The sequence below is a fragment of the Chelonia mydas genome, chromosome 2, assembly GCF_015237465.2.
Source record: "Chelonia mydas isolate rCheMyd1 chromosome 2, rCheMyd1.pri.v2, whole genome shotgun sequence".
NCBI lineage: Eukaryota > Metazoa > Chordata > Testudines > Cheloniidae > Chelonia > Chelonia mydas.
In genome coordinates, this window is record NC_057850.1 from 190,531,960 (window position 1) to 190,546,121 (window position 14,162).

The following is a 14,162-nucleotide window of genomic DNA, read 5'->3' on the forward strand; positions in this document are numbered from 1 at the left end:
GTAGCCAACATGGAACACACTCATGGAGTGAGTTGGCCCTTTTAAATCCGGTGGGCCCAGCTCTGCCTTTGTCTGGTTTCTTCTGAATCATAGGACTGAGATGTGCTCGGGTGAAGCATCTGATTCGAGGGAGCATGTGACCAGGAAGGGTTGGATGCATAGGCTAGAAGAAGAGCCTGCTAGAAAAGACTGTCGTCTTCTTAGACTGAGAGACACCAGGATTGGGAAAAGTTCTGGGTGAGGCCCTTGACTGTGATCAGATAAAAGGCTTGTGAAGGGCTTATCCAGAAGAGGAGTGGGGAATGTGCCTGAGTCGGGGTGGAGGGACAGATGTGGACAGAGGGCGCAAGGACACATGGGAATGGAGGGACACATGGGGACGGGGCAGATGTGCCTGACTGAATGGGAGAGGCTAGGGGTCAGCTAGGGTCTGCATGCAGGAAGCTCTCTAACAATCCTTCCCCACTGCCCACCCCACAAAAAACCCTGTTCCATACTTTTCACACCCATACCCAACAACCCTCCAAGTTCATACCCAGGCTCCTTCCCAGCAATTACTTCCCTCTCCCTCAGCTCCTCTGTTACCCCTGACTCCCGCAAACCTTTGCGCTGCTTCTGAGGAATGTGGGCAATACGGTTCTGTATTGTAGTTTAAATGAATTATTACTCAGAGTTCTGTATTAATACGCTTAGTAAGGAATCTATTTCTCAAAAAACATTTCCTGAATCTTTTGTTGTCTGTATTGTTAGACACACTTGCTGACAGGTATTTTTAAATAAATGACAAAAAATAATTGAAACTGGTGTGATTATATTGTGTTATTTTGACAAATTCTGCAAATTTCATTTTAAAATATTTTTGTTGCAGAATTCCCCCATGTATAGACATAGATTCTAGGACAAGGGAAGCCAACAGTGTTACAGATGTGATCAAGTCAAGAAAAAGGAATTCAGTAGAGGCAAGATGGCAGTAAAGACGAATTCTGGAAATGGCAATAGTGACTTGGAGATGAGGGAAAAGGTCTTGTGTCAGGGATGATGCCAAGATTTCTGGGCTTGGGAGCAATGTTACCTTTTTAATTAGGGAGAATAATAGTGGAGTCACAAAATGGGATTAGGGCTTTGTCCAGAAGTACTTAAGTTTTTGGTTTATTCAGTTGTAGTTAGAAGACGTTCAAGACAAGCAGATGTGAGATGACACTGGAATATGAGTCAACACCCATAACTACATGAAGCCACATATAAGTGGTGGTGAAGGTAGACAAAGTATCAAGGAATCAGCTGTGTGGTGCTTTATTATGGAAGGTGCAAAGTCTCCACCAGAAACCTTAAAAGGAGTGGTTGGAAAAGGAGCATTCAAAACAGGAGATGAGCATGCTAGAGAACTTACCTGCTTGTTCAGTGCCATTGAAAAGGATAGTGAACAACACCTGAAAAACCACAATGATATCAGGGTGAGAAAAGGAATCTGTGATCAGAGATAAGAGTAAACTAAATGCTTCTAGTGGTGATATCAATTATGTGCAAAATGCTGTTGTCTAAGCAAGTTATGTAAATGAAAACATCAGCCAGAACTGAGCATATTGTGGAGCAACAATAGCTACTCCCCATCAACCACCATAACCTGCCACTTGATCTTAATCTCCATAGTTTTATCAAAAGGTAAAACACTTTTGAGCAAAATAAATAAGTCTCATGCAGCACCCTTAAGGCCAGAGTTTTACATCTGGAAGTTCTCAAATCTTTTAACAGTAGTCAAGCGAAGTATGTAGAAGATTCTTGGGTAGCTAGACTCCAACGTAATGTAGGGTTTAAAAGATGAACACCTTGTATCATTCCAGGAAGGAGATGAAGCCAGCAAAAATTCATGGATCACAATGTAGTGATGGAGACCTGTTCCACTTAAGTATGTGGCCCACTGGAGTTTGCATTGGCTGAAGCTTAACTGACCTTTGTGGCTTGCCCCTCCATAGTGCATTGCAACCTGTAGATAACAAGGGCATAAGGCATCAACTAAAATAGTTCCTGGCTTTCCTATTAACTCTTCTCCAACTTTCCAGTGACATTCACAGACACTAGAAGAGGCTTGAAGGGTAAAAGGAATTTTCAGCTGCTAACAGGAAGGAGTTGAGTCCTGCTAGTAGTATTGGAGCTTTTGAAGACCTCAAAGGTTTTCAGTCAGTACTGCAGAAACGGCTGTTTGTGAATGTGCTCCCAGCTGCAATCTACCCTTTTCTCAAATAATGTATAACACTGACAAATCTTCAAGCTGATATCATAGAAGATGGAAGCAGAAGTGGAGAATGCAGTGACCCAGCCTAACCGTGCTTCCACTGGTCTGTGCTGTGCTGCCTACCTTCAACAAACAGGAAATAAGATGATGATGTTACAAATTATTCCTTCTATTCACTTGACTAAAACACATAGTAGTCCTCTTGAAAAGTGTTGGCAAATCAGATAACTGCTTTTCCTGTTGGAATAGCCCCAAAACATGTGTGTATTGTAATCTGATACATTGTTATCCTGCTTGACTACAGGGAGTGCAGTATGGGGGAGAGTTCAAAAATACTTCTGAAAATGCCCTTTAAAAAAAATATTGGGGTTTAAAGGAATGTAGTGGTTATACTGATAAATTTGTGAGCTTATTTGTACCTCTCATCCTGACATAGGCAAATTGTGTACTTACGTAGTTTTCCACAAGAGGGGAGAATAGTACTTACTAATAAGAAATTGTCATAGATCATATTGCGTTGTCTTGGTTTGCCTGTTGAGAAGGGGAAGGACACACATTTTAAAGAATGAGTAGTGCTACCGGCGTTCTTTTCACTTACTCAGTAGTATTTTTATTATGACTATAATATAGGGCAGGCTATATCCGAACTACTGCTACTCACCTTTGTCACACAGCAGACAGGTTTTTGTTGTTGTTTGTTTTTTGTCTTGTAGTTCCAATTGCAGTAGGATAGTCAATCTTGCATGTCTGACAGCACAAGTGTTCTCAAGATAAAGTAGTTATCTGTTCTTCAGTCTAGTAGAGTAAATTTGTTTTTAAAAAGCAGCTTCCAGGTAGCAGCCCTCCGCAGGAATTGGCACATGTACAGTGTGGTTTTATATTGTAATTAACTATTTGTAATGCATATTAATGTACAGAACTGTACAGAGCAGTCTTTTCACACCCTTAGATAGGTTCCTGTGTGAAACATTTACTATAGCAAACAACCTTATTGTTTACTGGGGGAGGGCATATGCCCTTAACTCATTTTTTGTGAAGTAATTATTTCACACTTGTCAACTGCTTGCAAAATCTCTGTGATTTGTAATATACCTGTTTTGCAAATCCAGTTTCCTGAAGACTTAAACAGTTATGTTGGTGCTAAGAGCTTGCCAAGTAGTATCTGTAAAAGGATTGTATAGTGGTGGATGATTTTATTGGTGAGAGGAATATTTTAGTAAAATAAGCTGTAGTATTTCACAAATGTTTGCAGTAAACGTATTTTTTTTAAATGTTGCAGTAGAGGGATGTATGTTTAGTGAGTGGATCAGATGTTTTTATGCTAACTCAGTGGTTCTCAAACGTTTGTACTTTCACAACAAGCACTTGTTCTGTAAGCCTCTGAGTTCAATCCCCCCTCCTTATAAGTTAAACTTTTTTATATATATATTTAACAGTATTATAAATGCTGGTGGTCAAGCAGTGTTTGGGGTGGAGGCTGACCGCTTGCAACTCCCCCCACCCCATGTAATAACCTTGTGAACTGCTGAATGGTCACGACCCCCAGTTTGAGAACCTCTGTGCTAAATAATTAACAGATCTGAGAAGATTAAAATAAAGGTGTGTTTACGTATATCAATACAGCTGCCACTGTTACTTTGTAATTACAATTTACAATCTGGGTATACAGAATACTTAATAACCATGAAGAAAAGATTTGTAGTAATTTAAATAGTTAACTAATACATGCAAGGATCCATGTCATACATTCTCATCTGGAGGAAAATTGTACATATGAGGTGAAATATTCAAAAGTGATAGACACTTCATAAGTCCCATTGACTTTCAGTGAGACTTAAGCTTTTAAATCACTTTTGAAAATGGGATTTAGGCTCCCAAGTCGTTTAGGCACTTCTGAACATTTTACTCTTAGTCTGTGGCAGATCTGGAGCTGGTTTTAAGTTTTATGTAACTTGGATACTGGATAGTTCTTGTTTGGTAGAATAAGCATTGATCCAGTCATTTTCAAAGTTGAGAGCATCTGAATAAGTGAAGCATAAATACGATTATTTGTCCTCTGTTTAAAAAAACCAAACCAAACAAAAAAACTACTTGGGTTAGTTAGTTTGAGTTTTCAGGTGTCACATAGATTCCGCAGCAGATATCCACAGATTTAGGATACACTTTTTTGCTCTCAGTGCAAATGTGTTGATAACATTTCATAACCACTGATATCACTGATACCCAACAATCTTAGAGCTGGAATGAAGTGAAAACTATTGTGCTGTCACATCTATAAAGCAATTTTGAATGTGGATTCAGAAATTCTGTGTAATGGGGATTCTTGTATAGCACAATGGGGTCCCAGTCCATGACTTAGGACTCCAAGATGCTATGATAATACAATTAATTCTGGGGAAAAAAGTTTGCCTTGGGTGTATATTTACTGTTAAGTGGTATTTCTGGTCATAGTCTGTTCTGAAAGAAAGTTTTTTAAACACTAATGCTGTAGCTTCCTTTCTGAGCAACTTGTGGTGATCCAAGGATTTTGTTAGAGCAGGATTCTTAATTTAAAAAAAGCTGTGGATTTGCTGTGGGCAGCAGTTGACTGTCAAAGCAGTAGTAGCCCAATGCCTCTATATCAAAGGTAACAGTGCATGCATATTTTAAAATATTCCAGGAGGTCTTTCAAAACAGTAGTTGATATACAGTTGCTGTTCAATATGTGTAGAAGCATGAATGATGCTATCTAATTATTTCATTTGAAAGTACAGGGATAGGTTTTCAAACCAGGTTGGCTCTCAGCTGCTCTTATTGTTTTCAATAGGAGCTGCAAGGTACTGAGCACTCTGAAAATAGTCTTCATGTACTTGCATAAACAGAAACAGTTGTGGGTACTAAGCATTTCTGAAAATCTGGTTCATAGAATTATGTTCTGAAATAATGACAGGTTTCAGAGTAGCAGCCGTGTTAGTCTGTATTAGCATAAGCTTTCGTGAGCTACAGCTCACAGTGGGGCACTAAGTGTACCTTCTTAAGCATCTATTAAATATCAGAAAAATACTCTGAAGATTGAATAATCTGCTAAATTTAGATTAATAAATAGCTCTTCATCATATATTTTGCTTAGACGTTCTCTGATTCTTTCTTGGCAAAATTTGACTTGCTGATTACCTGTTTAAGTCATGGATAATAACTGCCTTAAATAACAAGAATATTTAGAGGACAAAACAGCTCTGCCCACCACATTTCCCACCCCTCCCCCGTCCCCACCCCTTTCCCTGTCCACCACCAAAAATGAGAACTGGTTCTTGATAACTTACACTGTCTTGTCACGTTGATTTACACTCAACAGCATGAGGCAGCCCAGTCAGACATAAAGCATTATTTTAATTTGGCCTGGGCATGTGTTCAGCAATTTGGGTATCAAGTACCTAATTAATCTGAAATCACTGTGGCAAATTGAGTGGTGTGAAGACTAAAATACCAAGTTTGAAATATCAGATGCTTAGTTTTTGACTAATACTGTAGATCCATTAACATGATCTGGAATATTATGTTAGTTTGTGTGTGGCAATTTGCTAAATTACAAACAAAGCAATTCATATTTAATTTCTTTACCACATCTATTTCATAGTATCCAGTGTGTGTATTTGAAATATGTACTTAGGATATTTTTGAGGGTATTGGCTTTATATCAGGATTAAATTTAATTTCAGATATGAAACTAGCAGAGTATTCTTAATCTTAATTTGCCATTTGGAGAGTTTTGGAATTATTGCTTTAGTTCAGTGTTTTTAAGCACTAGTATGCACAGCATTAAGAGCCACATAATCTGATGGCCTCTGCCTTACTGGCTATACTGTCCACTGGCAATGTCAGATTGAAACGATTCTTTAGTCAAACTGAAAAGAGAATATACTCATTAAGCAAAAAAGGCATTGTTCAGGGTTAATATTTTCTTTGTAACTCTTAAGAACTGCAGTAGAGTCAGGGAGGCCAGTTGCAAGGGCAGCAGAAATTTAACTTTTTAAAATGTCTTTCAGTGAAAATGTGCAGCAAGCATACTGGGAACTGAAGAGGGAAATGTCTAACTTGCATCTGGTGACTGAAGTGCAAGCTGAGGTTCTACGAAAATTGAAAACCCCAACTGCAACCAAGAAAGGCAAGTCAGTGTTTGCAGGAATAAGCCTTACAAATACAAACCACTGATCCAAGCTACATCATTTTAAAGAGAAACTAGCTATCATATCTTATCAAAATCTCATCAATTGAAGTTGATAAGCCAGAGTGTATTATAGTTCCAGCCTAACCCTTTACTGCTTTGGCTTCTGTCTCATACTGGTCAGCTTCACACATAAAGGTGTTGCTGATGTGTTGTGTTTTTTTTCTTCAGTACTGTATTCTGTTCCCCTTGTGGCTTTTTTCTCAGTCAAGTGTCGCTGATGTGTACAAGGCTGAGGTGTTAAGTTTACTCATATTTGACCTTTTTACCACAACTACTTCATATTTTAAAAAAAACAAAACAAAGATTTCACTTTTCAAATGAATTCTCTTACTTTAATAGTATCAGATATAGAAAACATTTTGGTAGCATTTTAAAATTCAGGAACAGATTTTGAACTCTTTCCATGTAGCTATAATTTTTCTTACTACTGATGAAAACATTCTGAAAACTTGTCTCCCAGTGAAATAGAACTCCAGATGATGACATTCCCTGTAATCAAAATATTGATGCTGGAAAACTGGTTTACCTCCACCACCCTCTTAAAAACAATTGACAAAATTGGTCATTTCCATTGCTCTGGGTTTACTGCAGATTTTATATGTTGCTGACTGAAATTATTTCTGTTTCAGCTCTTGTGTGTAAAATTTCCTTCCAATGCAGGGGTTTTACAAAAGACCGATATTTGGCACTGTCACCTGTGATCTAATAATAGAAAGCTAAAGAAGAGATTATTCAGTTAGTGAGTAGCAGCATCTCTATTTTTCACTGGGTAGGAAATTCCAAAATGTAGGTAATAAATAGGATAAGCAACAGTCACTTGTTTATAGTATGTTTGATTGGTGACGACATCTGATGATGCACTTCTTTGATAAAGGATATAAACAGGTCAGAGAGCTCAGATGACCGATCCAAAAGGCTAAATATTAGAGGAACACTTTGCTAATACAGAATTGGATGGCTCAAGGAATTGATAATGGGATTCACCTCTAGGGCACCAGTTTGACTTTGGTCCTGTTCTGTGACTGATGATCACTATCTGAGGTAGTCTACGAAATGAGTTGGTAGCTTCAGTCCAGTTCCCACTGGATGAGTGTCTGTCTACATTGAAAAGGTACGCTACTGACACATTTTAACATCCAATTTCAGAAGAGAAATCAAGGATTGTGTGGACTCTGAATAATTCTCTAGTCCTAAGAAGTCTGTTCTGGCCAGGGTTGTGTGATGGTAGCGTAAGGAAGCATGCATTTGCTGTACTGTAGTGGTTCTGTGGCTGTTGTCTCTCTCATCTGCAAAAGTGCTAACAATTTATTTCCCCACCAGAAAACTCATTGCAGCAGCATTTTCTGCAGTCAGTAGTGGAGTTGTGCTTCAAGGGATATAGAAGACGACATTATAAATTGGTCTGCTGGGGTGTGTGGATTTTTGCCAGGCTTATTTTATAAGTTTCTTTGCCCACAATCATTTATTGGCACATACAAGCATCTAGCTCAGGGGTCGGCAACCTTTCAGAAGTGGTGTGCTGAGTCTTCATTTCTTCACTCACATTTAAGGTTTCCTGTGCCAGTAATACATTTTAACATTTTTAGAAGGTCTCTTTCTGTAAGTCTATAATACATAACTAAACTATTGTTGTATGTAAAGTAAATAAGGTTTTTAAAATGTTTAAGAAGCTTCATTTAAAATGAAATCAAAATGCAGCGTGGCCAGGACCTGGTCAGTGTGAGTGCCACTGAAAATAGCTTGCGTGCCGCAGGCTGCCTACCCCTGATCTAGCTGTATTTCTTCTTGCAAGCTTCCAATCTTAAAGCTGGACTTGGCTTACTGATTCATCAATGTCTCGTATTAATGCCGTGCAGTCACGATGCACTGCATTGTTAACATGCAGAGTATAACCTTGATTTGAACCATGTCTTGGACTATTTATGGGAGAAAATCAGTTTGCCTAATAACTGTGTTCATGCACTCCTTATCTCCTTCTAAACATGAATTGGCCTTTAGGGGAGGAGATGAGGAGGAGGAGGAAAGAAACTTCTTGAATTAAGAGAGCTAATAGACAAACTTGATCCTCACTTTAACAAATGTTTCCAAATATTCCATGACCTTCTAAAATGATATCCTTGCATATTTTAGGGTTGAGTTGAGTCAAAAATTGGGCAAGTAAAACAGTGAGGTAAAAGTGACTAGACTGTGAATTAATATAAGGGAAACCCTATGACAACAGCAAAGAATTGAATTGCTTTCTCTTTCTTTTGCAAGGACCACTATATTTTCAGAATATTTCACACATATAGAATAGTGTGTTCCCAAGCAGTATCTTTCTTAAGGAAAAGGCTGGTAGAATCTGGAATGTCTTTGACTCGATACTTTCTCCAATGTCCATTGAATCTTGTTCAAAAAGTTATGGGCAGGAGTAGAATGAATTTCCTCTCCTTCCCACACTGTTTTATTCACTATTGTAAGTTCCATTTCTGAATACTTTGAAGTTTTTTCTATAGCAGAAGTGAGGCTTTTTTTCAGAGCGCCTTTTACTTTTCAACACTGTGTTTCATACTCCTCAGAGAATGGAGAGGGTAAGCAAGCAATTTATAGAGTTCAAAGTGATTGATGCTACATGTTAATCTTGCCAACAGAATGTCCATTGCAACACGTATGTGGATTCCATTTATCCACATACAAGACACTGTTCACGAAAAGCAGCTCATGGCTTCTTGAATCATTTTGGAAATCTTTAAGTGTAATGGTGGATGAAAAACAATGAGAAAGTGGGGTGTTTTCTGATGCTTTTCAGTACCTTAACATATAGTAAGTAGAACATGAGCAAATTTTAAGATTGAAGGCTATATAATGCTGTAGCTCCTTGCATGAATTGGGCATTATATAACTCTTAAATGTTGAGAGAGATCCACCGTAGGACACTGTCTGAATTGACACACTTTTGCTGAATGTGTTTAGAAGCAACTTCCTTATTTAGGAATATTTTTTGCTATCTCAGGAAAAAATTGACAGCCCAGTTTTGTTTTGAGTTCTTGCTGGGCAGATAGAGTTTGGTCAAATCTTGACTACAGCCAACTTATACTGTTTACTATTTAATTCTCTCAATGCCTCATAGAAAGGATGAAATGGAACATTTCTCTTTTGTTGCTGTCACTTAGAATGCCCTCTGTCTGTGGAAACAAACATTTTCCTCAGAATTTATCTCAGTATTTCAACCACTTGTTTCTGGCCTAAACTAGCTCCAGACCACTGGAGTGTACCGATTTTTTTGGGTGTATTTTTCTCATCCTTACAATTTTCATCTAGTTCTCAGTAGGCCATCTCCTTGAATGTGAATATTCCGCTCACACATGCTCGTAAGCAAACTACAGCAAGCTCCTCAGGGAGCACTTATTACAAGAGGGCACCAGTCCTGATGGGGCCTACCTACTGCTACAAAACAAACAGATAGTATATGTTGTGTATATAACTACTCAATAGTAGGACAAGGCTGCCTAAGTGGCTCTGCATGCTTCTCTTGTCAAATAATCTTAGTCTTAGAGTATAGAAACTTGGGTCATTTTATTGAGAGATTAAAGTACTTTCAGGTTGATTATCAGAAATATTGACCTTGAAATGTTTATTAACTAGTTATAACCCAGACTGTTAGTCACAGACAATAGACAGGTTGCATTGTCCCACACTTTTTTTTGAGATGAATAGCTATGCTACCACTAGCTTGGCTGTCGATAGAAGGTTCAGTTTAACTAGAAATATCCAAGGAGTAATAATACAATTCCCTTTCTACGCTTCTGACTGAATAACACTTCATCTGCCCTAAAGCTTCACCAGCCCCAGTATTCACAGCTTTTGGAGTATAGTATGTGGTTGCCATTTGTCCTTGTACCTATGAATAGCTTACAGCTCAAGCACTGCTTTTTACACCTATCAGCACAGATGGGGTGAGTCACAAATTTCCTAACTGTATCTTCCAGATGCAACAAACTAGCCCTTGGAAAGTGCTTTTTACTAAAATTTGCTAATTGGTCACCATTTTTTTTCACGTTCCCTGGCAGGGTGACGCTACATCCTGCACTGACTCTTCTGTTTGTTCCTTCTGAGCGTTGTGTTTATAAACCAGAGTTTGTATTCTAGATTCTTAGCTGTTGTAGGAAACTTCACCTTCTCTATGGAGTGCTTAACTTGTAGGATCTGACAATCCTCATTAAATTTGTAGTGAAAAGCTAAAGAGAAGTAGAGGTGATATGGGCAATTTAGCTCCACCCACTCCTTGTCACATACTCACCCAACATGTGGCCTGTCCCATTTCTACTTCTGGATAGTTGCTGCCTGTTTTCAAAAGGTCCTCTCCTTCTTAGTCTGTTTGAAACCTGGACCTTGAGCAGAGAAGCAGTAAGCTCCATGCCATCTCCCCACTGTTGCTTCATGGACTGAGGATGAGTTCAGGACCTGGCAGCAGCAGGAGGCAACTCATTGAGAGACAATGAAATAGGTGCAAGATTCTGTGCAGGCAAGCAACATTCATAGATTCCAAGGCCAGAAGGGACCATTGTGAATCAGACATTTGAGTCCACACAGATCATCCTGGTGCAGCACTCTATACTTGTGTCACCAAACTTCCAAAGATTCACAAGTCCCTCTCACATCCATGTGAGAACGAGTTGATTGGGTTTTTGAGAGAGTGCTATTTTAATGAGTTATGGTGAAACTTGCAAAATAAATTTGAATAAAAATTAACTCTGATTTAATTGGCACTCAAAAGCAGGATATGGGATCCATTAGGTGAAAAGTTGTCCTGTTACACTAGGTACATTTCTGAATGTATGTACACTGTATCTTCTAGATCCATAAATTAAGAATTACATTTAGTTGTCTTCTCTCTCCAGCGTCTACTTGTGCACCAGTACAATGTGTTGAAGACGTGGAGAAGAACCTCACAAAGTTATATTTGACTTCTTCTGGGGCAGTCTACAAAAAAACCTCTCTTTCACAAAATGACAAACTTCTCTGCAATGCCATAGCTCCCCCTCTCTCAAGAGATGTAAAAATCCTGTCTGAACAGGCAAATCTCCAGTCGTGGACAGATGAGAGACCCATGGCGATTGGCAGCACCACCTGTCATGAACAAAACTCCTATGGAAAGAGCTCTCTGGAAGATAATTCCTGGGTATTCCCAAGCCCTCCAAAACCTAGTGAGACGATGTTTTGGGAAATGAAAAATAAATCCTCTTTGTCAAACTATCCAATAGATTACCTGGATCAGTGTAATCAAAACTGCCTGCACAAGAGCTAAGTAGTTTCTGAGAGAGACTGGGGCTGGTTCTGAATAGGCACCTGAGTGCTAGAATTTTTTTAAAGAGAAAAGTAGTTAGCTGAAATGTGGAGGTAATATTTTTTGTCTTGTTCCAAGATGGGTGGCCTGATCACTCATTGCTGTAGATCAGGACTAAATCAAAGGAGCTACACTGGTAATACAGGTATAAGCAAATCAGAATCCGGCTCTAAATGCTTGGTCCTCTTATACTGAACAGGACACACACTTGCAAATATTACACAGACTGAATATTGAACTCTTGGAATAAATCAAAATAATACAGCTCCGCATTTCAGTTCGCTGTATGTACGTAACACTGCTCATAAAGGCATTTGGTATCCTGTGTTAGAAACCTCTAAAAGCTGTGAGCTTACCTCTGACAGAAGTGTCTTTCAGATATGGAACTCTCAGGTAAAGAATGGAATTGGAATGTTATTTTTACCCCCTCTGGTTTAGGAACAGTCACTGGATTTATAATGTGTGAGAGATGCCAGGAAGAAAGGTGAGATTTATAGGATTTTTTCCAAAATCATGTTTATGTAACATGTATAAACCAAAACTGTAAGGATACACTGTTTCGATGGCACCTTTTCTTTGGCATTACTGTAAGTATTTAAAGATCATACATGGATGCTGCTGAAAGCTGTAATTCATGGACATAGTTTTTATTTTTTTCCACTGAGAAAGGAAATTGGTGCCTGTTATAGAATCACCCTAACCAAAATGCAGTGGTCTTTGTGTGCCTCCAGTTGTATATCACCAAAATCTTCACTTTAACTGTGATTTCTAAGGCCACCAACTTTTTTTTGTCGCAGAAACAGAAGCCTTAATTTGAGCAGCTCAGATGTTAAGTGTCAGTGTTCGAAATACACAACTGTGCCATATCAGTAGTGTTTTTCATCTGTTGTATAGAAAACTAAAGTGTTTCAAATTATAAATTTGCCAACTTTTACACAGTTTTGTCCATATTTTGATGTATGTGGTTAGCTGGTATAAAGATAAATGTCTCTTTAAACCAAGGAAGCTTCTAGGCAGTTAAGTCTTGCTCTTTGGTAGAGCAGTTTTAGAACCATTTGGCTTCTTACACCAGGTTTAAAGTGAAATGGTTGAAATGTACAATACTTTGAGGAAAATTCTACATTGGGTGTTTCATATTCTGAGTGAATGTAAAGTTTAATTGGTAGTAAAATGATCAGTATTGGTAATTGTTCCCTGTATACAGGGAACAAGCGACCAATTCACCTTGAGGTCAATGTAAAGAAAAAATGGATTTCACAACAGTTGAGCAGTAAAATATACAAAAAGCGAGTAACTTCTGTAGGAAAGTTTATGGCTGCATTAGTCACATCAGTGATGTACTATTAAAAGTATGATGAAATGTGGGCACTATGACTTATGTGGGTCCACTACTCCCCCTCCCCCATGCATTCAGTACTTCATATATCCATCTCCTTTTTATGTATTGGAGTTTTGTCTGTCTTTAAGTCAAAAGAATGTCTTTGATACCATCTATTTTATTAGAGAACAGCATACATAAATAATATGCCTACCTTTCACCAGATATGTTTTTATCTTTCTGTTATCTTGCTCACGTATCCTGGTTTGTCTGTGATTAATGGAAATAGTGTCAGATGCTGGAATTTATTCTGACCAGTGAACATGACTGACTCAAGGGAGTACAAGCTCTTGCAAAGTAATAGAACAAACCCCAATATGCATAAAACAAATCCAAGTCGCTAGGCTTTAGCTGATAGAACCAACTACCTGTGTAATAACAAAGCACCAGAAACTATTTCTCATGTGGCTGCATAATATATTGTATCTAGTTTTAATGTAATTTACTGGGTTTACTCCCTTGGTTATAAAGATTTTTGGTAAGTTTAATGTATTCAACAGCCATCAACCTGATTAACAGTTGGAATTATGCAAGGAAGGAATCCTGTTGTGTAAAATTTTAAATAAATTTATTTTTGTTTGAAATGGACTTCACTTATAAATGTCCTTTTTGCTTTGGCAAGCATAGCTGTTTCCTTTGTTGTTGCTCTGTCAATTCCTTATTTTTAGATTGTGAGCAAAACAGGGAAGAATTTGAATCTGACCACAGATCAGTGAAAATATAAAAGATTAAATTCAAGGTACCTGCTTAGCCCTTAGGAGGAGTGTACACCTCCACAGATTGCCCTGACGTGTGGAGGAGTATTCTCCTCCTGGGTACATGAAGGTAGTTGGGGTTGGCTGTCTTAGGCAATAGAACATTCCTATATATTCCCTTATTCTTCCTCCCCTCTTCCAAAAGTGCCCCTTTCCAATCTTGTCCTCTTCACCTTTTATAAACAGCCAGGCTGCACTTCAGCATGAAGCTGCTCTCTTCTCTGTGCAAAGCAGCCCCTATGCCTAGGCCTGTGCTACAGGTA

At 38.5% G+C, this 14,162-nt stretch overlaps 1 protein-coding gene across 3 annotated transcripts in view; it reads left to right on the plus strand.

Moving 5' to 3' along the window:
- AZI2 (5-azacytidine induced 2) overlaps positions 1–13,732 on the plus strand; it is a 45,560-nt gene extending 31,828 nt beyond the window's left edge. For 2 of the 3 annotated variants that reach the window (XM_037890383.2, XM_037890387.2), the window contains exons 7-9: positions 94–237; positions 6,259–6,377; positions 11,321–13,732. In XM_037890383.2, the coding sequence (XP_037746311.1) occupies positions 94–237; positions 6,259–6,377; positions 11,321–11,727 (670 nt within the window). In that variant the 3' untranslated portion in view covers positions 11,728–13,732. The remainder of the gene's footprint in view (positions 1–93; positions 238–6,258; positions 6,378–11,320) is intronic. The other variant, XM_007068507.4, reaches the window with a different exon arrangement.
- The last annotated feature ends 430 nt before the right edge of the window (positions 13,733–14,162 follow it).